Raw genomic sequence first — 26090 nt, 5'->3', positions numbered from 1 at the left:
CTCAGGAGAAATTGCAGAACAAATTGTAAGATTGGTTTTCTCTTTTTATCTTTTGTAAATGTGTAAATTGTAGGGCTAAATGAACATATAACTGACAAAATTTTATCATTCTAAAATTCACCTCCATTTTGATTTAATTATTATAAAGATCTAAAGGGCTTAACAATCTTCCTAAAAGCTGTTTCTGATAGTTTAAGGGGTGCACATTTGCAAATGGTTTGATTATATAGGGTTTTTTTTAATGCTAAATATTTGAAATTTAATTCAAAACGGTAACTATCCCCGAAATAGTCAATTCTGAAAATACAGAAAATCGATATTTGATTTGTAAGCCACGTGACATCAAAATAAATTATTCAGACATTTTAAAAATGATGAAAATGTAAAGTAGACATTTAGGAAATGTTATTCAGCAACTTATTTAGGTTAAATTTGAAAACGCAATGATTTAGAATTTAAAAAATGGCAAATTTTTCAAAAAATTTATAATTTTTTCTCTTTTTTTTTTGTAAATAAAAGCAAAACTTATTACCTAAAATTTACCACTAAAATTAAGTACAACATGTGGGGAAAAAACAATCTCAGAATCGTTTTGATAAGTAACAGTGTTCAAAAGTTATAACCATATAAAGCGACACAAGTCAGAATCCAAAAAATGGGTGTGAGCCTTAACCCCTTTAGAACGCAGGGGTTTTTTTCGCTCATTTCTCGCTCTCCACCTTCAAAAATCCATAATTTTTTCATTTTTTCTGTGTACAGAGCTCTGTGAGGGCTTATTTTGTGCGTAACAAATTTTACTTTCCCGTGATGTTATTTATTATTCCATGCCATATACTGGGAAGCAGGAAAAAAATTCCAATGGTGGAAAAATTGAAAAAAATGCATGTGCGTAACATTCTTGTGGGCTCAGTTTTTATGACTTTCACTCTGCGCTCCAAATAACACCTCTACGTTATTCTTTGGTTCGGTACGATCGAGGTGTTTATTATATTTTATAAAGGTCCAACCGTTCCTACCATATACTGCAATGCAGTATATGGCGTTTTTGTCTGACGAAGACCCGAGGCTGTTATGGCAATCGATCGCTGCCCCCGATGACGTTCGGGGTAGCGACGATCGGACAAAACATGGCACATGTTTTAAGTTCCCTTTGCCGGCGTCAGAGAAAAGGTTAACACCCGCAATCGGTACTAGCACCGACCGTGGGTGATTGTGGTGGGTTTTTGCTGCAATATGCAACAAAGCCCATCTCTGTATGAAGAGGGCTCAACCTTGGACTCTTTCACACTAGCGTTTTTCACGCAAGAGTTCTGTGTGTTTTTGACAGGAAGAACTGGCATTGCACTTGACTTTGATCCATTATATTCAACAGTTTTTGAAAGACTTACATTTTTTTCACACACATTTTGTTTTTGTAACACGCATGAAAATCTCAGTATGCTCCACTTTTGCGAGTCACACATGTAAAAAACGCCCCCAAAAAAAGCTATGGAGACACATAAAAAATGTGTTGCAATTTTGAAAGGCGTGGAATGCTTTTTTTCACCTATCAATTGCCATAGAAAAGATACCCATAGTCATCAGTCTTTTTTACGTTTTTTTTTTTTTTAAGGCAACACACTAATGAATCAAAACAGATCAAAAACTAATGAAAATCGTGGGCAAAAAAAAAATCCTTTTTTATGTGTAGCACACGGACATGATATGCAACGCAAGTGTGAAAGAGGGCAGCCCGGTCAGACAGTTTCTTCCCTACTATTATTGCCTATTAATAGGTATAAATCTATAATTGGGTATAAGGAGGTCTTCCTGCCTCTTTATTAGTGGCTGTAAGGGCTTCCTGCATGACTGTGTATTAATGGATGTGAGCAGTCTTCCTGCCTCTGTACAGTAGAGTTTTATAGCCGGTGATTACCGCGCAGCTCCTGCCACACACGGAACCATCGGAGTCTGCGCGCACAAGTGCGGAAGTTAATTCCGAAGGACAAGCTCGTATAGGGGGACTAGTTTGCTATCCGGACCAGCCTGCAGGTGGGTGGCCGCAGCTTCTTGTAGCTGCGGACTAGATGAACAAGTGTCTGTCAGCAGCCCAGTCACACAGTGTTTGTCAGAGACGTCAGCTTCCTGCGGGTGGCTCGTTCATTGATGTGTAAATTAGAGGGCCTCATGCAGCCATGAGCTCGTGCTTCGCACTTATATTATATGTATATTATTATAAGTATGTTATTATAAGCATGTGGTGCGGGCTCTGTTACTGCAGTGCTATGGTGCATCTCGTGTATGAGCAGCCAGGATGTTGCCCCGCATTACCAGTGTATATTTATCTCACCTGGCTGCACTTTACGAGACTGTATTTTACTATTCGTAAAATACTGAGCATATATAGTGTGCACAAAATTGGATTATAATGCAGTTCCAGGTAGCTTCATAGGAGTGGTCACCAATAGTTGATGGATGACACCCCCAGCAGTGCCGGAGCATAACTACTCTCTGGGCTGAGCAGGGAGCTGATCACTCTGTCATTATTCTTTTCTAGATGGACCATGTCTACAGTTCTAGCTTACATTTGCTTTCTGTTGCAGCTGGAAACTGATCCAACATGGAAGCAGCTATTACATTTGAGCTACTTTTTTTTTTTTTTTTTAAACTACATTGCAAACAAGCATCTAGCACTTACATTGCGATAGAGTAGTCAAATTTACCAAAATGTAGTTTAAATAAAAAATATAAGCAAAATCAAAGCTACTCTATCTGTACATTGACCATAAAATAAAATAAAAGTTTTTAATACATATCTGCATATAGTTTCCGCAGCGTTTATGGGATTTTCATAAATCTCATACATTACATTGTTACTGTATTTGCTTGCATATAACATCCACAGTGTAAAATATGCTTTGTGTGCAGACGTACTATGTGTTTGTTGTCAATTTTATGGTAGCGACATGAAAAATAAAAGTAAAATGTTATTTAGGCCACATAGTGAATGACTAACTACAGAATATTTATCGCCTATACACTGGATGTCAGTTTGTTTGGGTCCACAAAATTTGGGGCTGGAATTCCCCCTTTGAATGGAGAACCAGTGCCCATGTATGGCCAGCGCTGCACTCGCTTACACAGGGCCACAAAAGATCATCATCTGACAGCCCCACAGAAGGGAATAGGCTGCAGGTCACACATGCACATGCATAGGACATACATTTATTTTGTGGGGCAACCCCTTCACCATTCATTCTTTGCAGTTAGTTGTACTATCATTACATCTATGGCCACCAGCATAGCAGATTTTTTTGCCATGTTTGAAGATCACAATAATGGTTTAATTTTGTATGATTCACTTTAGGTTGTTTTTGTTCTGCCTTCTTCTTTATTACAATGGCTGAAGTTGAAGTGCAAAGTACAGAGCTCCCTGCTGTCCTACAAGAGGTCACTGCTGAAGGTAATGCTGTGACTCAGCAGCCTCGCTTATGCAGGTTTTACTCTCAGGGGCGTTACTGCCAGTTTGGAAGGAGATGCCGGTTTTTACACCAAAGAACAGATGGCAAACGCCCTGAAAAAAGTAATAATTCAGTCTTACCAAATGTTACTGTTACTGAGCAGCTTGAAGTTACAGAACCAATGGTTTCTCAAAGTAAAGTAAAGGTTAACCCTGTCCTATCTGAGCCCCCACACAAGCAGTATCATAACAGGAAGCTATGCCGCTACTTTGCTTCAGGATACTGCTCCATGGATCAATACTGCAGGTTTTGGCATCCTCAAAAGCTTCCACCAGTCCATGATAACATCTCTGGAAATAGGAAACCACCTTGTAGACCTAAGATGGAGAGACCCTCGGTTATTCCGGAAGATATAAGGACTACAAATCTCACTGCAGAGTTGTCTGCCAAGCTTAGAAACACAGAAATTTCTCAACTTTGTAAGCGATTTCCTAAAGATAAACTTATCATTCAAGAGAGAGAAGATGGAAAAGTTACATATTATAGGGTAACTGTGGAGCCTACAGATCCAGACTGGGTGAGTTCCATAAAAGTCCTGTTTATGAGAAACTGATAATATTTTGTCTTATCATTAAAGGGTTTTTAATTAACTCTCCCAGACCAGAAGTGCTGAGGTTCCTGTGACTTCCATCGGTAATGGCCTCAGTTTTCAGGTCATTGGAGTATGAATAGTGGCATTTATTCTTACCCCGTGCCAGTGATTGTCACTTCTGTTCCAGAAGCGTAAACGGACAAACCATGGTTCAAATTCGTTTTTTCACCAATTTTACTCAGTTTAGAATTTTTTTCCCGCTAGCCAGTACACGGCATGGTAAATACCGTCACCATGAAGTGCAATTTGTTACACACAAAACAAGCCCTAAGGCCATATTCACACTGCCGTTGCCCACTGTACCGTAGTACGGCGGGCACACAGTGACGCCGGGGAGAGGAGGAGGGGGTGAACGCCGGTAACCGCCGCCCTTCACCATAGGAATATATGGGGCCATTGCCATGTATGGGGGACGTATATATGTCCCCCATACGTTCATTTGAATATAGCCTTATACAGCTCTTTACATTTGTGAATGTGCGGAGTGAAAAATAAAAAGGCAAAATCAATTTGCATTAAGGGGTTAAAAGTCCTGCACTGCTTTCTTGATATGTAAAGTGAAGCTTCCTGTCTTTTTTGTACATGAACAATCGCTCTGCCATGACCTTATGATAGTATTTATGAATATAAGATCAAGGTTCTGGCAGGGTGATTGTTCGTGGACAGTTAGATATCACATGAGCCTCCATCTGCAGTCATTTTATGTCTGGCTGATGAAAAAAGACAGGAGGCTTTAATTTACATGTATATAGTTAACCATCCCCTTGCCCTCTAGTATATAGCTAGCCAGCCCCTGCCCTCTAGTATATAGCTAGCCAGCCCCTGCCCTCTAGTATATAGCTATCCAGCCCATGCCCTCTAGTATATAGCTATCCAGCCCATGCCCTCTAGTATATAGCTAGCCAGCCCCTGCCCTCTAGTATATAGCTAGCCAGCCCCTGCCCTCTAGTATATAGCTAGCCAGCCCATACCGCCCCAGTATATTGCCAGCAGACCCTGCCCACTAGTATATTGCCAGCATCACATGTCCCCTAGTATATAGCCAGCTAGCAACTAGGCTTATACTGGAGTACATACAGTATCTTTTTGTTTTTCATCTTGAGTTGGCCTGAAATCTGGTCCACATGGAGACACACTGGGACGTTATGCCATCTGCATTCTTCATCCTTACAATCCTTACAATTAGTGAATACTTATGCATTTATGTATGTCTTCCACAGCCATTTGACCTAAAGGAAATCGAGTTGTTGCTGGAGTTCCCAGAAGACTATCCCATGCAGGTATTTGCCGAGGACTGAACCAGTGAAAATGCACTTTTTTTTAACCATGTCACATTCATGTAAAAAGAATGCACTTTAAAGGGTATTTTTGATCTGCTTTAATTCTCTTATTGAGCTGATTTTTTTTTCAGTTTTTTTCTGCCCATGACTATGAGCTCTAGTAACAGTATTTAGTGATATACTTTTCAGCAGCCTTATGGCTATAGACTGCATTAATCTGGAGCCAATTTAGAGTATTGAGGTCTATGGAGGGACACTGTGTGCAGATACACTGGGGATGTCTTCTTTTTAAACTCTTGTGGTTGGGAGCTTTATTTCACCTGTTAGGGGGTTAAACACTCAGAGCCTGACATGAATTCTCCTATCTTGGGAAGGCATCATGATTGTCTGTATTGCGCTTTCATCTTTCTCACACAGAGAACTGGGATCATCCTAACAACTTTTCTTCAGTGCAATTAATTCCACCTCCCTCCACTCTGGGTTTTTTTTTAACAAGATTACATTTCAGAGATTAAAGCTGTCCCAACACTGTCTCCCAAAGAGGATTAAATAAGATCTTTGCTGGCTTTGAGATGACGTTTGATGCATTTTTATCATTTTGTGCGTCTCGGCAGCCGTCTTTGTTGAATTATAAAAACGCAATGATTGACAGTAGATCGGTCTATTTGGTATCACCTTCTCATTGCCCCTTCCCTTATGAAACCTACAAGCCATGTTCCTGTCCTACTCGATATTATTAAGTAGTCTTAGATGTTCATGAATATCATAGTTGTCCCATAGTCCTTTCTGCACATTAAAGGACATCTAGTATCAGATTCCCTGATGGTATATGATTACTACTCACCTCCCCATCCCGTACCCCTCCGCAGTAATCCTTTTTAGGTTTAGATTGGAACGGCTGCATTTAGTAGAAAAAGAGATTTTACAATATTCAAATGTGCCTTCAAATGAGTTGCTTTGCAGAGTACCTCTGGCCTCCGCTGTGATGTAATTTATTAATGCCCCTGGCCTTACTGGCGCCACCTACAGAGCGTTCAGTGAGCTTCTGCAAATCTTGCACAGAAATCTTGCGGCAGCACAGAAAATGTAATGGTGGCCCATGCACTCTGTAGGTGGTGCTGGGGGTGTGAATAAATAAAAATAAATTACACACTCACGGCACACTGCACGGTCACCGAACACTCACTGCACACTGCACGCACTCTACACACTCCCTGCCCACTCGCGGCGCGCGCTCTGCCCACTCGCGGCGCGCGCTCTGCCCGCGCGCGGCGCGCGCTCTGCCCGCTCGCGGCGCGCGCTCTGCCCGCTCGCGGCGCGCGCTCTGCCCACTCGCGGCACACGGCACACTTTTCAGTTGTTTCATACTTATTTGTTAAGTATATAATTCCACATGTGTTTGATGCCTCAGTGTGAATCTACAATTTTTATAGTCATGAAAATACAGAAAACTCTTTGAATGAGAAGGCGTGTCCAAACATTTGGTCTGTACTGTATGTACGGCCGCAAGCTTGCAGCCGTACATACGTCCCCCATGCGGTCATGTGAATTCAGTGTTTTGGTAAGGGAAAGGCTCAATTTCATGGTTTCTGTCTCTTCATGAATTCATTATGCGGTGTCAGATCATTTGTAAAACCAATCTTAGTGTTGACTTACTGACTCCATTGATGTATAATAAGCTCTCCCCAGGCTCCATTAATTATTTAAAGCGCAAAACTAAAATTTTCAGGACCACCAATGAAAGGTGCAAGGTCCTGGTGCAAGTGCATAAAACAGTAACCAGGAGCATGCAGTCCAGTTCTTGATATCGTATCATCTTGCTTGTCATTGTTTTTACATTTATTTTACTGAAAATTGAAGGGTAATTTTGTGTAAGTCAAAGACTGTTATGGGTCTCCATGGCGTCTCCAGAATCTGTCACATGCTTTAAATGTGAACACGCTCTCATCTGTAAAGAGCATAGGGTGCCAATGTCGAATTTACCTATCTTTGTGTTCTCTGCCAAATCCCAACCACCCTGCACATGTGGACTTTGGGTCCTCACACCACCTTGTAAACTGTTCCTGACAGTTTGAGCAGGCACATTAATATTAGTGGCCTGCTGGAAAGCTCCAGGACGTCTCCACCTGTTCCTCTTTTCACGAAGGAGGAAGGAACAGTCTTAATGCTGTAATGGCCTCCAACAACCCTCTTGTATACTGGCCTGTCACCTGGTAGCTCCTTCATGCTCTGGACATTGTGCAGACAGACACCGCTAACTTTTCTTCCACAGCTCGCACTGATGTGCCATCCTGGATGAGCTGTTTTACCTGAGCAGCTCCTGTGGGTTGTAGACCACCCGGATTAGAACCCGGAGTGAGAGGCTTTTATTTAGGGTTGGGGAGAGCTATCCTTGCAGAAACGTTGCCAATTAACCCCTAGGCGCACATGGACGTTATAGTACATCCCCGTTGGTAGATACTTCCCGCATGGGGACGTGCTATAACGTCCTGTATCTGGCACCGGGTTACGAATGGAGCCGGCACTAGAAGCAGCGGCTGTCATTTGTTTATCACAGCTGACACCGCTCACCAACACCCGCGATCGGAGCTGACTCAGATCATGCTTGTTAACACCTTACACTCCACGGTCAAGCATGACCGCGGCGTGTAAGGGTCTTCCCCCTATGGATCGAATCCGATCCTCTTCTGGGCAGCCCCGAGGTCTGCAAAGTGCCCTGGAGCTGCCCGATCCCCAACATAAAGCAGACATTTGGAAAAATGTAAGTTATAAATTTATTTGGGTGCAATGACTATCTGCTTCAAAAGTAGAGAATTTAGAAAAATGTAGTTTTTTTTCATAACTAAACACAAAAGGTATCATCCAAATTTTTTAACTAATTTGAAGTACAATGTGTCACGAGCAACACTCTCAAAATCCCCTGGATATCTCATAGTGTTCCAAAGCTATAAGCACTTATAAGCACAGGGCAGATCTGAAAAATGGGACCGCGTCCTAAAGGCCAATATAGGTTGAGTCCCGCAGGGTCCTGAAAGCCACGCTTAGTGTTAAAGGGGTATTCCCATCTGGGCATTTACATTTAATTTTATTCATTTGCCATATGTAAACATTTCTTCAATTGGATGTTATTAAAAAAAAATTTCCTGTGTGAAGATAATTTCTCATAAATGTAGACATACTGTCCCTTAGAAACGAGATAGCTTCCTCAGAAACGACCACCTCACATTTTGGCAGAGGAGGCCAAACATGCGCTATTGAGCCCTGCCTGACCACCATTAAAATTAAATGCAAATACCAAGATGGGAATACCCCTTTAAGAGGGATCTGTTTTACAAGGTAGCAATAGAAGCATGGTTTTTGTTTTCCCATCCTGGAAAACTTATTTGCATATTTTTCCAGAATCCCCCAGTGGAACATCTATGGCTATAAGTTTCTACCGACAGAAAACATCAGCCAAAAATATGAGAACAGAGAAATGGTTTGTGGTCACCACCTACAGAACAGTTATTTTTATAGAGGTTGTCTTGCTAATTGCTAATCTTTTTTACCTGTTGTCTGTTCCATTAACGCAACAGCAGGAGAAATTGATTCACAATCTGTGTTTTATTCATAACTGGACAAGATGATTCACCAATTAAGGGGATATTTCTCTACCCATATTCCCGTTTGCATCATTTACCATTACTTATTAGACATTTTTGTCTTTATACCACTAATTACTTATAGGTTTTGGGGTGTCTGCAGGGGCTTATGTTTTCCGTGGCTGCCCCATTTACCATCAGGGGCCACTTGTTTCCCCTTATTGTCTTTCCCTATTATGTGATAGAATTTCTTTTTGTATATTGTGCATTATTTTCATAATAAAATTCATTATTTATTTTACTTTTGATGATTCTTGTGGCTCTCCTTTTTGGGTCAATGATTTCAGAGAAGTCTGATTGACATGAAGTTACATTGTGTTGTGTTGCTTTTATTTTCTTGATTGGCGTATTATACTTTTTTTTAAAAGTTTTTAAGGAATACCTGTTATATTATTTGTAGGTTTTCACAGTTCAGATTCCTGAAGATCAAGATTTACCCTCCGTTATGGGCAGGTAATGTCAAACCGCTTTTACGGAATATTTATCATGTTTGGCATATTGTGGGCTACAATGAACACGTTACAAGTAATAGGAGGTACGGACACCATGTAAACAGATTGTTCCCAAAATCAATTAGCACCACATATAAAGGGAGACAAAACCAAAATGTAGAAAGCATAAAATAACACTTTATTAGATCAATAAAACAAATCCAATTAAAAAGAAAACATATACAGAAAACTGACTTTTTTTTTAAATTGATTTGTTTTAATTCATCTAATAAAGTGTTATTTTATGCTTTGTTTTTGTTTCCCTTTTTGTGGTGCTATTGTGGGTTAGATAAGAAACCTCCCAGAGATGGAGATACTTAGATGAACATACAGGGCAGGAGAGTATAAGATAAAAAGCAAAGGGAGTTCTACAAAACTATAGATTTTACACTTGTAATATTTATGCCCATAGCCCTAGTATAGAAAGACACAACTGGGTGTATCAAGTGAATAGCAATTCCTGTACCAATAAATGTTTTTTGAAATGTTTCACAGAGGACCCATTTTTTTCAAACCATGAACAATCATAATAAATGCACAATTTATTTATTATGGAGTTCTTTTTAGGTCTCTTGCAGGGTTTCTGTATACTTGGAAGCAAAAGCGTGGGGAATGATGCAGAGCCTAAACCTATGGATAATATATATATATATTTTTTTTTTACAGACATGTATGTGACGTCTCAAAGGCATGGCTGGAAGCAAAGCATGCAACCAATCAGTTGGTTGGAAAAGTGGAGCTGCTGTTCAGGCCCTTTTTACACTGGTTAGATCGGAACTTGGAGCGCCTATTTACAGAAGGAGCACGTCTGGTAACATGCCTTATTTTTCACAAGTTTATGTAAAAGGTGTATCACATAAAATATAACTTTTATTTAATCCTTTTTTAAAATAACCAAGACTCGTGTGCGTCTATAAAAATCATGAGGTGCTAGTGTGGCACGGCGAACCACACTCAATGTCACAGAGGCTATATACTGTAAGCCTGGGACAGTAGTGCAAGAGGAAGTCCCCTTTGTTAGACCAGTCCTCTTGTAATATGGTATCACATCCTCTTAATAATTTTATAAGGGGATTAGAGGAGACAGTGATGTGTCATTTATATGATTCAGCGGCAGGTACCAGTATTCTGCATGTCGCTAAAGAGCACAGTGATCTTGCGTATAGATCGAGATACAGTAGAGCACTGTATCAGATTCCTGGCTGGGATCAATGCCCCGCGCCGAGGAGTTATCAGCAGCTGGTATACTAACACTGTCCCTCGATTAGATGTCCCTATCCTGTGATCATTGATTGTGAGTTAGTGTCCCGACATGTGTTTCGCCGGGTCACCACGGCTTCTTCTAGGGGCCTTAAAAAATCATTTCAAAAAAGGATTTAAAAAAAGTTATATTTTATGTGATACACTCACAACTTTTCCCTCTTCCCCAAACTTCCCTTTACATAAACTTAAACCTTTTTTGGTGGTGTACATCGTGGGTGTTTGCTCTGTATAGTGTGAACGGGCTCCTACTCATTGCTTATTTTTCAAAAGGACACATGCTTATCAGGGCTTATCATTTAAATTGGCGTGCTTTGCTGAACAGTATGTGGAGGAGTAAAAATCAGTACTGAGATAATTCCTGCCCCATTTAGCTGTTGTGATCATTGGCAGAACATCCTTATTTCCGCAGGGTTATGTGCAACCAATAATCTTTTATTCTGTAAATGCTTGTATGTCAGCTGATTCTCAATTCAATCCCATAAGACCGTTAGGAATGAGCGTTGCTATGAACACTTGTCCATGTAATAGTCCTTGATCTATAAAATGTGAATAGATATGGCTTTATATGTTCACAGTTATTTTGTATTTATTGCTTGTTCAATAGTTAAAGAGAGACATTGAAGCTGAAAAGGCTGGATTAGAGTTTGTTCCATACCAGCAGTTGCAAGCAGCAATCACAATTACATCAAGCAAGGAAGATAATGCAGAGGATGGACAACACAAGAGTGACCAAGAAAATTTTGAGGATGATGACTCGGACAGCTGGATAAGCTGTAATGAAGATGATGAAGATGACCTAGAGCCTGGTACAGGAGATGCCATCAATGATGGATTGAAAAGCGTGGAAGGCGGAACTGCAGAGGGCCCAAGAAAGGGCACAGAAATACGGTTCCTTGGATTAAAATTGGGAGGTGGCGTGGGAACTTTAACTGCACAGTACATTGTAGTGTCCTCAGAGTGCAGCAGGTGAGAAATAGGAGTTGCCTAGGACTTATCCTAGTGGGATAATCTACCATAGAATGACATGACTAAGATCATAGTATTGTCATTCTGCACATGGATCTCAAAGCACTATTGTAATTTTTATATCGGTCATTCAAAGTCTTTTTTTTTTTTTTGAGACCGTCCATGAAGACTTTCTCCTGATATTAATAATGTACAAATACTGTAAAATAATATATCTAACACTTTGAGTATGGACTGATGAAAGTTGTTAAGCCCCCACATTTCCCCACACATAATAGCTAAGAATTGTGTGAAGCACTTTAGCAACTTTTTCACTTAGGATATATCTGTTTTTACTTTACTGTGCTTAGTGTACCAGGAGCATGACTGCACTTTGTGGGATAACTATTTTCTTCTCCACCTTCTTTTCCAATGTCCATGATTCTGTGAAGAGGAAGAGCTGGGTGCTGCTGGGCAGTTAAGAAAGTAGTCTTTTCATGAGCCAGAGCGCTACAATTAGATGCTTCTGTATATAAATATAAAAATTATATTTCCTCTAACAAATAGCAAAAATGAAGTGTATTTCTGGAAAGCTTATAAAGTGTCCCACACAATTGTATACTTGTGGCTGTATCTGGCTGTATATGCCCAGTGGTGAATTTGTCTTTGGCAAAGACAAATGAAGCTCTTCATTCCAGAGTGAAAGAAAACCTGACACTGTGAAAATGCAGTTTCATCTACATGCATCATGTTATAGAGCAGGAGGAGCTGAGCAGTTTTATATTCAATTTTCATTTAATATCTGTTATTATTCACTTGAATTCATGGAAGTCCTCCTTAGCCCACAGTAGTACATTGGTTTACTTTTCTGTAACAAATTGATCCTTATATAAGGGTGAATAATGCAGCCCCTCCAACTTATTGTAGTTGTCACTAAAGGCCTTTTCTATTTCCACTATTGTAGCAACTGAATAGTTTCTTTGTTCTGATTTAGTTTTGTTCCTTCAGGTGTAAAGTGACAGCAGACTTGTCAATGACTGGGAAGCAATCGTGTACAGCACAGTGTGAAAAATGTAACAGTCGTATTACTGGCACCTTCTACCCAAGTGTCATGCACCAATACTCAGCGGTGCTGGGTTATGTGGATATACAAGGAGCATCTGCCAGAGACCTTGTATTGCTGGAGTGTATGTTCATTATCAGCTGCTTGAATTGTTCTCATGAAGAACCAGTAAAGGTATGGAAAATTCAGAACTGAAGTTATAATAAAAACATCAGATATGTCTTTTTTACTTTAAATGTTTTCGGTCATCTCTTAATCTCTTTTTGTCCCGCAGAGTCTCTCATATGGCACCACTAAAGACTTGAATTGTGTTGAGTGCCACAGCAAACTCAGCATTTTTATTGAAGCCACCAGATTTCAAAAGATTCAACGTTACCCTGGGAAAAATAGTGGTATGATACAGATTTTTTGTCCTTCTTTTATTAATCAAAGGTAATTAATAGTTAATAAATTGGGAACTAAAGTATGATGAAACATCAGTCCTGGAACAGTGTTTTATATTCTAGCGGTGTTCACACTGCAACTTTTCACTATATCAATAAAGGCATTTTCATGCTTCCGCCAAAGTGCTTTGCTTGATTGAATAATTTAGTAATTAAATAAAAGGAGATGTTTTGAGCAATATACTTTTCAGAAATAAAACAGGCTGCAAATATCCCCCCTATTAACATAGTAATAAAGTATTGGCGAGGACTTAAATGGCTTAGGTTTGCCCAACAGAAATATATTTTGGCATGCAAGTGTACAGTCATTTTACATTTATAAGTACTGTTAATTCTGTTACAGGTATCAAAGATCTTAGTTCTCTCAGAAAAAAAGCAATCAGGGATCCATCTATACAACCTGGAAAACCTCTCCCAGACCGAGGCACCTGCAGGCATTATAGGAAGAGCTGCCGTTGGCTAAGGTGAGCTTTATTACCATATGTTTGGACTATAAGACGCACCCTAGATTTAGTACAGGCGGTCCCCTACTTAAGAACACTCGACTTACATACGACCCCTAGTTACAAACGGACCTCTGGATGTTGGTAATTTATTCTACTTTAGTCCTAGGCTACAATAAACAGCTATAACAGTTATCAAATGTGTCTGTAATGAAGCTTTAGTGTTAATATTGATTCTTATGACAATCCAACATTTTTAAATTCCAATTGTTACAGAGACCAAAAAAGTTCTGTCTGGGATTACAATGATAAAATATACAGTTCTGACTTACATACAAATTCAACTTAAGAACAAACCTACAGACCCTATCTTGTATGTAACCCGGGGACTGCCTGTAGTCCGAAATGAGGAAAATATATATTTTACACCAATTAAAAATTCTGTCGGTCACACACAAGCACTATTCAATCAGTTCTGCTACATCCATTTACACACATCTCTGCTACATCTATTTACTCAATCAGGTCTGCTACTTACATTCACTACTTATATAACACTCATCACTGTTATACAAATAAACAAACACACATATAGCAACACACCCAGCACTGCTATACGCACACTCAGCAACACACCCAGCACTGCTATACGCACACTCAGTAAACACACCCAGCACTGCTATACGCACACTCAGCAACACACCCAGCACTGCTATACGCACACTCAGTAAACACACCCAGCACTGCTATGCGCACACTCAGCAACACACCCAGCACTGCTATACGCACACTCAGCAATACACCCAGCACTGCTATACGCACACTCATCAACACACCCAGCACTGCTATACGCACACTCAGCAACACATCCAGCACTGCTATACGCACACTCAGCAACACACCCAGCACTGCTATACGCACACTCAGCAACACACCCAGCACTGCTATACGCACACTCAGCAACACACCCAGCACTGCTATACGCACACTCAGCAACACACCCAGCACTGCTATACGCACACTCAGCAACACACCCAGCACTGCTATACGCACACTCAGCAACACACCCAGCACTGCTATACGCACACTCAGCAACACACCCAGCACTGCTATACGCACACTCAGCAACACACCCAGCACTGCTATAAGCACACTCAGCAACACACCCAGCACTGCTATACGCACACTCAGCAACACACCCAGCACTGCTATACGCACACTCAGCAACACACCCAGCACTGCTATACGCACACTCAGCAACACACCCAGCACTGCTATACGCACACTCAGCAACACATCCAGCACTGCTATACGCACACTCAGCAACACACCCAGCACTGCTATACGCACACTCAGCAACACACCCAGCACTGCTATACGCACACTCAGCAACACACCCAGCACTGCTATACGCACACTCAGCAACACACCCAGCACTGCTATACGCACACTCAGCAACACACCCAGCACTGCTATACGCACACTCAGCAACACACCCAGCACTGCTATACGCACACTCAGCAACACACCCAGCACTGCTATACGCACACTCAGCAACACACCCAGCACTGCTATACGCACACTCAGCAACACACCCGGCACTGCTATACGCACACTCAGCAACACACCCGGCACTGCTATACGCACACAGCTACGTACCCTCAGCAACACACCCAGCACTGTTAAATGCACACACAGCAACACACCCAGCACTGTTAAATGCACACACAGCAACACGCCCAGCACTGTTAAATGCACACACAGCAACACACCAGGCACACCACACACTTTTTAGCCAGTCCCGGCAGCAATAATGATGCAAGAAGTGTGTGATAAGTCACATGCTTCTTCTCAAGGTTCTACAGAAACCTGGGAATGAAGGGAAAGGAGAGCAGTGCTCTCTGGGAGATCAGGTGAAATTCTTCATCAGCGCTTTACCCAATCTTCTTTAAAGTGGTCAGGAGAGTATGGCAGTGGGGGTTCTTCCTGACCCTTAGACTATAAGTGCTAAAAAGTATGTCTTGTAATACGAAAAATATGGTTTATCTATTATAAAATCTGATCAGTACCTTTAATACCGCGGTTTGTCAGTTTTCTAGGTCTGCCTTGAGGGGCTCCAGTATTTCTAGGTCTGCCCTGGCGGGCTCCAGTATTTCTAGGTCTGCCCTTGCGGGCTCCAGTATTTCTAGGTCTGCCCTGGGGGGCTTCAGTATTTCTAGATCTGCCCTGGGGGGCTCTAGTATTTCTAGGTCTGTCCTGGGGGGCTTCAGTATTTCTAGATCTTCCCTGGGGGGCTCCAGTATTTTCAGGTCTGCCCTGGGGGCTACGGTATTTTTAGGTCTGCCCTTGGGGGGCTCCGGTATTTTTAGGTCTGCCCTGGGGGGCTCCAGTATTTTTGCTCTGGGAGGATGAGGGGGGGGGGTCTAAATTATTATTATTATTATTATTGTCTGGTTTAAGCACTGTATTGTAGTCTGCTCTGGGGTCTGTGTTAGTTATTGTACCAATGTAATATAATGCAGTACAGGCGGTCCCCTACTTAAGAACACTCGACTTACATACGACCCCTAGACCCCTTACAAACGGACCTCTGGATTTTGGTATTTTGCTGTACTGTAGTCCTAGGCTACAATAAACAGCTGTAACAGTTATCAGAGGTGTCTGTAATGAAGCTTTATTGTTAATCCTAATTCTTATGACAACCTAACATTTTTAAAATCCAATTGTCACAGAGACCAAAAAAGTTCTGGCTGGGATTACAATTATAAAATATACAGTTCCGACTTACATACAAATTGTATATATGGTTTCTGGGTGTCATTTGTTCCTTACTGTATTTGTTGGTGCATCTAGGGTGCTGGTTACTAGTGCGGCTCCTTGAAGTTCAGTGGTATGACAATGCAGCACAGTATCTTTGACCAGAACTGTTGTAGTTGCCCATGGCAACCGATCAGAGCTCAGCATCCATTATTAAACAGCTGTTTATAAAATAAAAGCTGAGCTCTGATTGGTTGCCATGGACAACTAGAACAGTTCTGCCAATTTAGACACTTCTGCTCCGGACCGTTTTTCCTTGATCTGGGATGTGTGGGTGACTGCTCAGACAGCTTCAGGAGGGGTAGCTCTGTGTGTGTGAGGTGTGAATGGAAGAGTGAATGAGTTTCCCCGCCTTGGGGAGTGCAATGCATTCTGCGAGGCAATATACGGGTTTGGTATTGCATTACTGACCGATGTATTTGTCCAATATTGATTTCTTTGTACTGCTAACCCTATCTTTATGATTGTGCCTTATACTTCCCTGAGGCGGATGTTTTGTTGCCTTTTGTGCATTGTTGTAATTTTGAAAAATGAAAAATAAAATCTTAAAAAAAAAATTTAGAGACTTCTGATAAATATCCTCCAGGACGCTTATGTGTGAGTTATCTGAAGGTGTTTAGATGATAGCAGGAGTTTTTCCTTGTCCCCCCAGGCTACTCTCCTTTTGTCATGCTTTCTGGTAACCATGGGAAACCATATAGGATGGCAGGAGAAGAGAGGAGGCTTGTTGGGAGGGGCTTTAAGAGATGAGTGCAAGCAAATGGGACCTGGAGTGCTGTCCGGATTCACATAAATGTCCTGAGCGCTCTGGATTTAGTGCGCTGAGCTGATTTCGCAGCCAGGAAGTGCCACTTCAGGAATAGCTTAATATGATTTTATAAGAAGGGATGATAGATATATGAAGCTATATCTTGGGATAGTAAGAAGACAGCAGCATGATACAGGTATCGTTTGAATTGTTATCAAAGCTCCTATTTAGCTTTGCTGTTTTTTTTGTCAGTAACTTTACAGATACGCTTTAAGGGTATAGTCACACGCGGCACTTACATTGCATTTAGAAATGCAATGAAAGCGCACTAGGACGCGCCTCAGCCTTATCGCGTTTTCATGGAAACACATTTGATTGGTAATAAGCACCCGCTATCCTACAATGCAAACGCCGCTTATGGAACGGAAATACTGGAGAAAATAGGACATGCTGTATATTTCAATCACACTCAAAGTACAGTACGATACGGTGGACAATATGGCCATTTACATGGATGGATGAAAACAGTATGGTACGGGTAGCATACAGCCGTGTGCATACGTTTGTGTGAAAGAGGCGCCGATTTTCCCTGAATTGCCCTGGGATTTTGGCGCACGCGATCGGATTGTGGCGCATCGGCGCCGGCATGCATGCGACGGAAATTGGGGTGCGTGGCCGTCGGAAAACCCGTCTGATTCAGAGAAACCGCCGTATTTTAAAAAAAAAAAGTGTCGCTTGACACGCGCTTACCTGCACCCGGCCTGGCTTGGTGAACTCAGACAGAATTCAGCGCAGCAGCGACACCTAGTGGACATCGGGGGAACTACCTTAGTGAATCACCGGAAGACACGAATCGGCGTCGGAGAACCCGCGGCTGGATCGCGAATGGACCGGGTAAGTAAATCTGCCCCAATCTGTCCATTGTGAAGTGATGGACACGGAGGTACAGGAACAGTTATTATCACAGAGAGTAATCAGAGATGTGTGATATCGGCTTGTGCACCTCCATCACATCACATGGACAGATGTCTATCATGTCTTAGAGACATTGGATATCTCTGGTTCTGTTTCACCTAGAAACACAATCCTGATATTATACTAAAGGCATTCTTCCCTTTAATATGAAACCAAATGTGTGTTTTTAGGTGCAATGGTTTGGGAGATATGACCATTTAAATTTTGTCACTCATAACAATTATATACATGATGTTTGCACAGGGCATGTGGAAATAGGACGTACATAGCCATATGGCTGTCCTGAAGGTGTAAAGCAGCGAGACGGCATGTTTGGAGATCACTGTCCTTATGATAGGAACATCACCTAATGTCCATATCGCAGATCAATTTTTTACCTTTAAAATTGCTATGTCTATAAATGGAGTATGTGTGATTTTTTTTTTTTATAGTACATTAGAAATGATCACATTCTTCCTACTTTTCTCTCATTGGAAGGTTTCCATGCTGTGGGAAAGCTTATCCATGTGACACTTGTCATGATGAAAAAGAAAACCATGAAATGGAACTGGCTTCACGCATGTTATGTGGTTATTGTGCTAAAGAACAGGTGAGCTTTTGCATACTGTAGGTTCTATTCATTTATGTTTGATCCTTTTAGCCCTTGCAGATGTGTAATAATAATAATCTTATTTAGCACCATCAAATTCCGTAGCTCTTTACAGGGTCTGGGGAACGTATACAATTAAAATAAGACATTACAGAGTAATAACATGGAACAATAGGAATGAGGGCCCTGCTCGCGAGAGCTTACTGTCTATGAGGATGACGGGGTGATACAAGAGATATAAGAGCTTGTATAACGTGTAGTAATAGCACAGTGTAAATAATATAACGTAGTGTATGTAAGGGTGTATTGAGAGCGTTCAGGAGCTTAGTCCTATCTAAATGCAGCATGGATCTGCTTTATCATACAGCACCAGCTTCTTGCTAAGGAATGACGATAAAAACTCAATCTGGAATTTTTATGCATAATGTTAGTGATTTATACAGTTTGGTGCTGCTGCCTGAGATAGAAGGCACGTAGAGTACTCGGTTCCATCTCCAACCTTAGTCTAAAACCATTTACTGATGTGGATGCTTAGTGTCTAATACTACTTGTTAACTATAGATGACTAATGCTATGGATAGGTGCTTTATAGTTCATTAATAATAACAGTAGATACATAGTAAAATGATATATAATAAAATAATGCTTCCATAAAGATAAAAGTAAATGCTCGAGTCCTCCTTTAACTCTTCATTTATCTGTTTTGTGCAGCCATATAGTAATGTGAAGCCTTGCCTTTCATGTGGGAACATGATGAATAAGAACATCCACTCAATACACTGGGAAGGAGGAAAGGGCTGCAGAAATAAAGTAAAGATGTCCAGGTTTGTTTTATTAACAAGATCTCATGTTGGCCAACATATTGAACAAAGTGTATACTAGAGCTAGGGTGACATGACAGCCCCATAATCATGGACAAAAAATAAAAGTAAAAAATCTGAATATAGGTTTACTTTCTGATTTGTAATGGCGATCAACCAATATTTTTTTAGATAAAATACATAGACACAATCTAAATGATTTTTTTTAATCGCCCTGCATCTTTTTTTTAAATCTTTTTATACATTGCATTTTTTTGTGGTTTCTTTGTGGACCTAGAGATCTTTTCTCGGTTCTCGTTCACCGAGTCAATCCTAGTATTGAAGAATCTGGGAATTTATATCAAAGACATCTACAATCAGATATATTGATGGTAGACTGCTCTAACTTCCCTGCTTGTTTACTATTCTAGTGGATGGAACCATTTTTACCCTCTCTTGGAACCCTGACATTCTTGAAATAAAATGCAAAGGTGCCGGAGGTGCTCATGCTTACATCACCTGAGCACCTCCTGGCTCTGGCCGTTGTAATTCATGCATGTTAATTGTAGCTGGGTCCAGTCTGTGTATCAGGCTGCTAGTGATGTCAGCCCGACAGTTTGCAAATCTCACACATGCGTGCAGGGACTTTGCTTGAGCAGTGTTTCCTGCACAGTATTTTCAGACTGCTGGCTGACACCATGGGTGACGGGATATAAATTAGCAGCAGCCGTAGCCGGGAGGTACATGTATTCTTGAGCTCCTCCATCTCCTTTGCATAATTTTTATAAGTCTTTGTTTCAAGAATGCTGGCGGTTTCATCCCGTAGAATAGAATGCTCGTATTTTGGAGCAGTCTGTCAGCTGTATATCTGATGGTAGATGTACTTTTAATTTCCATAATCTGTTTTATTATCACAGATTCAGGTTTTCTGATATTATGAGGTACATGAAGGTAAAAGTTCCGGGATGATGTTAAAGGCTGCACTGCAGCCCTTATACTCCATTATATGATTTTGTGTTTTTTTTTTTCATGTGCCATTTTTCTAAACTTTGTACTGCATTTTACCGGCAGAAAGGATAAACAGAAATATGCAAACACCGCAAAGACTTTGTCCCGGAAGAGCGTAACTAAGAAGTAGTTTCCATTCACCACAAATGGTAGGTATGTCCATCAAGCTTATTTTTCTGTTTTTAATTCGAGTTTTTTCTTACTCACCTTCTTGCTGGGTGTCAGAGATGGTGTATGAATATTATCTGTGTTATAATATTCAAGAGTTTTTCGTCTCATGAGGAGAAAAATTAAGAATGTTGATGGTTATGGATAGTACATTAGTAAAATTAATTAGTAAATTCAATCTTTATACCTCACTAGCTGTAGATTACATCTATGAGGGACAGACAGACAGATTTGAGGGATGCATAGATTATACAGATATAAAACCTATATGTATTGAAAGTGAAAATAATTGTCTATCACTGTCATCCGTTATGTTCAGTTGAATTACCGTTAATTTACCATCCGTTATCTTTTTGTAACAGAGGTAAATAAATGCAAATCCTGATGGTAGTGTGAACTTAGCCTTATTTATATTTGTCAAATGCCAGAATAATGAGAGAGAGAGAGAGAGAGAGAGAAAATTGTTTATGGTATTTTTATTACCGTATATACTCGAGTATAAGCTGACCTGAGTAAAAGCCGAGGCCCCTAATTTTACCACAAGACAACCAGCAAAGCTTAATCACTGTTGCTATAGGGAAAAGGGGTAACGGGTATCCCTGCACAGTGATGCTATACCTCACCACAAAACATAAATCATGTCAGAAAGCATAGGTGAACAAATATACATATAAAACATAACTTTTACTTAAATATGACTAAAATATGATGTCAGCATGTACACCATAAGGTCTACAAAACATGACATGAATTGGCCTTCAGACAACACCATATAGTGGGACCTTTTCACAGCAGTCTTTAGAAACAGTCTACCAGATATTGGGGTGTCTAAAACGTAGGGTTAGCAGGGCTGTGAATCTGACCGATTCTGATAAATCAAGAGAATAAAACAGGAGTTATCTCACCCAATCAGTGGTCTCAGGTGCGGGGTACAGCATCCATAGGTTATTCGGTCCTTGGGCTGAAATCATTCGTCCAGATGCCAGGAGGGAACTATAAGGCTGCTCTATATTGCCCTATCAGATGGCAGCTGACCCTGATCGACCCCAAATGCTCCTGTCCTCACAAGGACAGTCCACAGCTGTTCCTGTAATCACTGACCCCACAGTATACAAATAGTAAACAAATTAGCCCCTAATTTGCCCCTAATTTGTTTACTATTTGTATACTGTAGGGTCAGTGATTACAGGAACAGCTGTGGACTGTCCTTGTGAGGACAGGAGCATTTGGGGTCGATCAGGGTCAGCTGCCATCTGATAGGGCAATATAGAGCAGCCTTATAGTTCCCTCCTGGCATCTGGACGAATGATTTCAGCCCAAGGACCGAATAACCTATGGATGCTGTACCCCGCACCTGAGACCACTGATTGGGTGAGATAACTCCTGTTTTATTCTCTTGATTTATCAGTATCGGTCAGATTCACAGCCCTGCTGACCCTACGTTTTAGACACCCCAATATCTGGTAGACTGTTTCTAAAGACTGCTGTGGGACCACAGCAGTTGCCCCAGAAAAGGTAGAGAACCCAGGAGCAGCACAGTACAGCTGGCAAGTATTTACCGCTCCTGGATCCTCTCCTGGGCTGCAGTGCTCTGGGTCCTTGCCGCAATGCCTACAACCAGCCGGGACACAGAGTAGTGCGCCAGTAGAGGACCAGAGAGCAGTGAGGACTCTTAATGGGCCTCCTGTCATCGAGTACTGCCAGATGTGGAAGCGCTCATTGGACTCATGTTGTGCACCCCTCTTCTCTGAAGTAAAGCTCCTCCATTCTAGATCAGAGGAGAAAGGCATTAGGAGGGAATACCTGCACTCATCTCAGAACTGCTAGAGTGACCAGGTAAACAGAACTGTGGTGTCGGAGATGGTGACCATTTTGGTGGAGCTGGAGCCCGAGACAAAGTTCGGTAAATTAAGGAGTCGGAAGATTGGTTTACCGACTCTACAGCCCTGGCATTCTACCTTTCTGTTTATTTTTTAGCATATATTTTTGGGGGGTTTCTTGGTGAATCCACCGGCTAAGGAGCTTAGTCCCCCTTCTGCAAAGACAGTTGTCATTGTTGATGTGGATTGCTGTTTAACTCCATAGTTGCCATGGCTAGTACTGTATGCGATTTCCAAGAACCAAAATTGGCTTGTCACTTATGTAGCTTGATCCAGGGATGCTGAAGCATTGCAATGACAGCCAGGGGAATAATGTAGTCTGCCATAGTTAGTCTCCTTGAAGGCTGACTGTCAGAATAACATAAATGTTGCAGTGTATTTATATGAGCATTGTGATATGTGAATATATATGTGATTATAGAAATATATATAAAATATCAAATAAAAACCCTAATATTAAAAACATTACAAGTTTGTTATACAGGTGGTTAAAACTCCTCTTTTATCACGTAGTGAAAATTAGGTATCCATATCTTCTCTATAGACCAGGTAAGATATCCAGTATAATAGTATATGGCCGTGTATAGAGTAACGCTTGTTCTCTACTGCAGCACCCACATTAAAGGTCCCCAGCTTTCACTGGGCACCAAGAATAAACACTGGATGTGGTGGTCACCATCACTGTAGCTCTTAGCATGGCAGGCTTGTTAATTTCTTTAATCGCTTGATGGACAGTTCCTGCTCTTCTAGTATGTGCTGTTATTTAGAAGGTGTCTTGCCTTTTATTACACATTTTATTATGTCTCTTATTTATATTTTGTTTTATCCTCAGTGTCTTATGAAGCCTCTCTTCCATTTCTCATGCGGAGTAAAATCATACCAGAGGAATCAAGATGACCGCATATATACCAAAAACACTGACTACTTTTGCAGTATACATTGCTTCTATAACGCTCTTCTAAAATGTTTAATTAAAAAAGGCTGCTTATTTATATAATAAACACAAAATAATATGTTTTGCTTAGAATCATATGATGGTAGCATATGCTTTCTAGAAATGACCTTGCCTTGCTGATATAAAGATTGTTGATTGATTTTTGAGAGAAGGCCCCAAAAAGGACGGAAGGTGCAGACATAGAAGCCAAGTAAAAAAAAAAATATTGATTGTAATTGAATAAGTCAGAACATATTGTGGTAGTTCTCTAGCAAATCCCTCTTCCAATCAGTCCTGCTCTCTCTCTACCATGAGTGTAACCATCTGCTGCCATAATGCCCAGAACACACGTGTTGTACATGCATGTTGCTTGTGGCCAAGTTTCTCTGAATCTGGCTGCCAATGTACATGGGCTACGTTCACAAGTGTCTGCCTGCTACACCACCAGTGTTTTGTAACAAACCATGACTTCACAGAGCCTGAGGTTTATATGACAGTGCGCCGCATTTATTACCATAAATCGTCAGAATTGTGTTGCATGCTATATGTGCATCAAAAAAAGTTGCGAGTGCAGTAGCAATGCAGGGGATGCCAGATTCATGAAGACTGTGCACCAGTATTTGTGATTCTGCCCACACAAATGTGGGCATTTGTGTACCGTTTCAACAGATGTGTCCTTATAAATATATTACAAAGTCCAGCTCACCAGTATTTCAGGGGCAGTTTCAATCTGTTATTTTAATGTGTCCTTATAATAGTTGATAAAGTATTTGTTATTGATGGGAATTGATTAAGCAGAAAGGACTTTCCATATTAAAGGCCCATAATAAGTGACAGATGTGCTGTAAATACAGATCCATCTATGGTACTCATGGATTGTGTCGTTTTCTTTACATTCACATTATAGGAGAGTTCTAGTATACCAAGTGTTGACATGAATGATAAAAGGAAATTTAATAGCAAATCACCAAACTTTTCATTATTAAAGCACATGGGTATTCAGGATAACACATTTTCACCTAATGACAATTTCCCATTGCCTTTTTACAACTAATTCCCAATCTGCTTTTATAATAAATGTTACTGCTTCCATTTTAAAAAGTAAGAAAAAAAATGAGTTATATCTTTACCTACATCTCCACTTCCTCCCCTTACCCCATACAGATGTGAGCTGAGGAAGATTTGCTTACAGCATGGGGTCAGCTCATGTCTGCATATAGGAGCTGACAGGGTGCCAGGAATACTTTTATCAAATTTTAACAGTGAGTAGAATCAGTAATTTTTACAAAGGTAGATTGGGAATTAGTATTAAAAGTTCTATGAAACTCTAAATCCTGATGACGGGTTCTCTTTAAGTTTCGAAATAATCGGATATCATGGTTTGGATATAATTTCTCCTCAAAATATTTATTTTTTGCTGAGGATTTGGACAATTAAAGAAAATAATGCTGTGTGTTCCTTCATCCTGAGGAGCTAACATGTTATATTAGGAAGACATCTTTTATTTTAGCATTCATCACAATCTAATAGCATATATTCTGACATAGCAAGTAGGCTGCATTGCTCTCCATTTGTATCGTACAAGTCGATTTATTGTTGACAAGTTAAATAATTACTTTGCCTATGAACTTGTTAATTCAGGATTGGTAATAAATAAAGTAAAAAGCCTCTTGGTTTTAATTATTGTGTTAACAGCTGTCATTCTTTTTTTTTTTTAATCAGGACTATAGAAGCAATGTTATTTAGAAAGAACCTATACATGCAGTCCCCAGGTTACGTACAAGATAGGGTCCGGAGGTTTGTTCTTAAATTGAATTTGTATGTAAGTCGAAACTGTATATTTTATAATTGTAGATCCAGACAAAAAATTTTTTTGGCCCCAGTGACAATTGGAGTTTAAACTTTTTTCTGTAATGGGACCAAGGATTATCAATAAAGCTTCATTACGGACACCTTACAGCTGATTATTGCAATATGGAACTATAGTAAAGCATCCAGAGAGCTTCACCAAAGGTCAGAGGGGTCTGTCTGTAACTATGGGTTGTCTGTAAGTCGGGTGTCCTGCCTGTACAGGATTTTATATGCATTATAACGGTTTTAACTTTTCTATGGTAATTGCATGTGTTAATTAGCTATGTGGCTGCAGCAATTACTTTTAATGGATGAGTGACCACCGACTTTATTGTAACGGACTGTGAAACCAAATAAAGTTTTCAATGTTTTTTATGGATCACTCATAGACTATGGTTTCTTAGAATCTGTGAAAAACGAATGCCAAATTAATACACAGTGTGGGAGATTTGGGGGGCGTGGCCTGATGCCGACCTAGGAGGACGTGCACCGCGGAGCTCCCGGGACCTGGCACCCTATCACCCTTCCCAGGCAGCCATCCTTACCTGTACCCCCTCCAGTCTGCTCCCCGGTGCCGCGGGTACTTGCCCCCATACTCCGGTGGCGGTATCGCGGCGGTCACCGGCTCCGTGCGGTCCCCTCCAGCACTTCAGCTCCTG

At 40.8% G+C, this 26090-nt stretch overlaps 1 protein-coding gene across 2 annotated transcripts; it reads left to right on the top strand.

Moving 5' to 3' along the window:
* The first annotated feature begins 1884 nt into the window (after positions 1–1884).
* On the top strand, positions 1885–25249 carry LOC140127252 (uncharacterized). 2 transcript variants are annotated; one of them, XM_072147693.1, is made up of 13 exons: positions 1885–2031; positions 3347–4017; positions 5313–5372; positions 9414–9466; positions 10171–10315; positions 11372–11733; positions 12721–12949; positions 13050–13167; positions 13562–13682; positions 18679–18790; positions 19502–19614; positions 20662–20747; positions 23479–25249. In XM_072147693.1, exons 2-12 carry the CDS (start codon positions 3379–3381, stop codon positions 20726–20728), a joined length of 2019 nt encoding a protein of 672 aa, XP_072003794.1. In that variant the 5' UTR covers positions 1885–2031; positions 3347–3378; the 3' UTR covers positions 20729–20747; positions 23479–25249. The 2 variants fall into 2 exon arrangements, with proteins under 2 accessions (XP_072003794.1, XP_072003795.1); XM_072147694.1 differs by having other exon boundaries at positions 20662–20751.
* Positions 25250–26090: the final 841 nt, after the last annotated feature.

The sequence above is a fragment of the Engystomops pustulosus genome, chromosome 4 (genome assembly GCF_040894005.1).
Source record: "Engystomops pustulosus chromosome 4, aEngPut4.maternal, whole genome shotgun sequence".
Taxonomy (NCBI): Eukaryota; Metazoa; Chordata; class Amphibia; order Anura; family Leptodactylidae; genus Engystomops; species Engystomops pustulosus.
The sequence above is the reverse complement of the archived record's forward strand: the minus strand, read 5'-3'. Positions and strand labels throughout refer to the sequence as shown.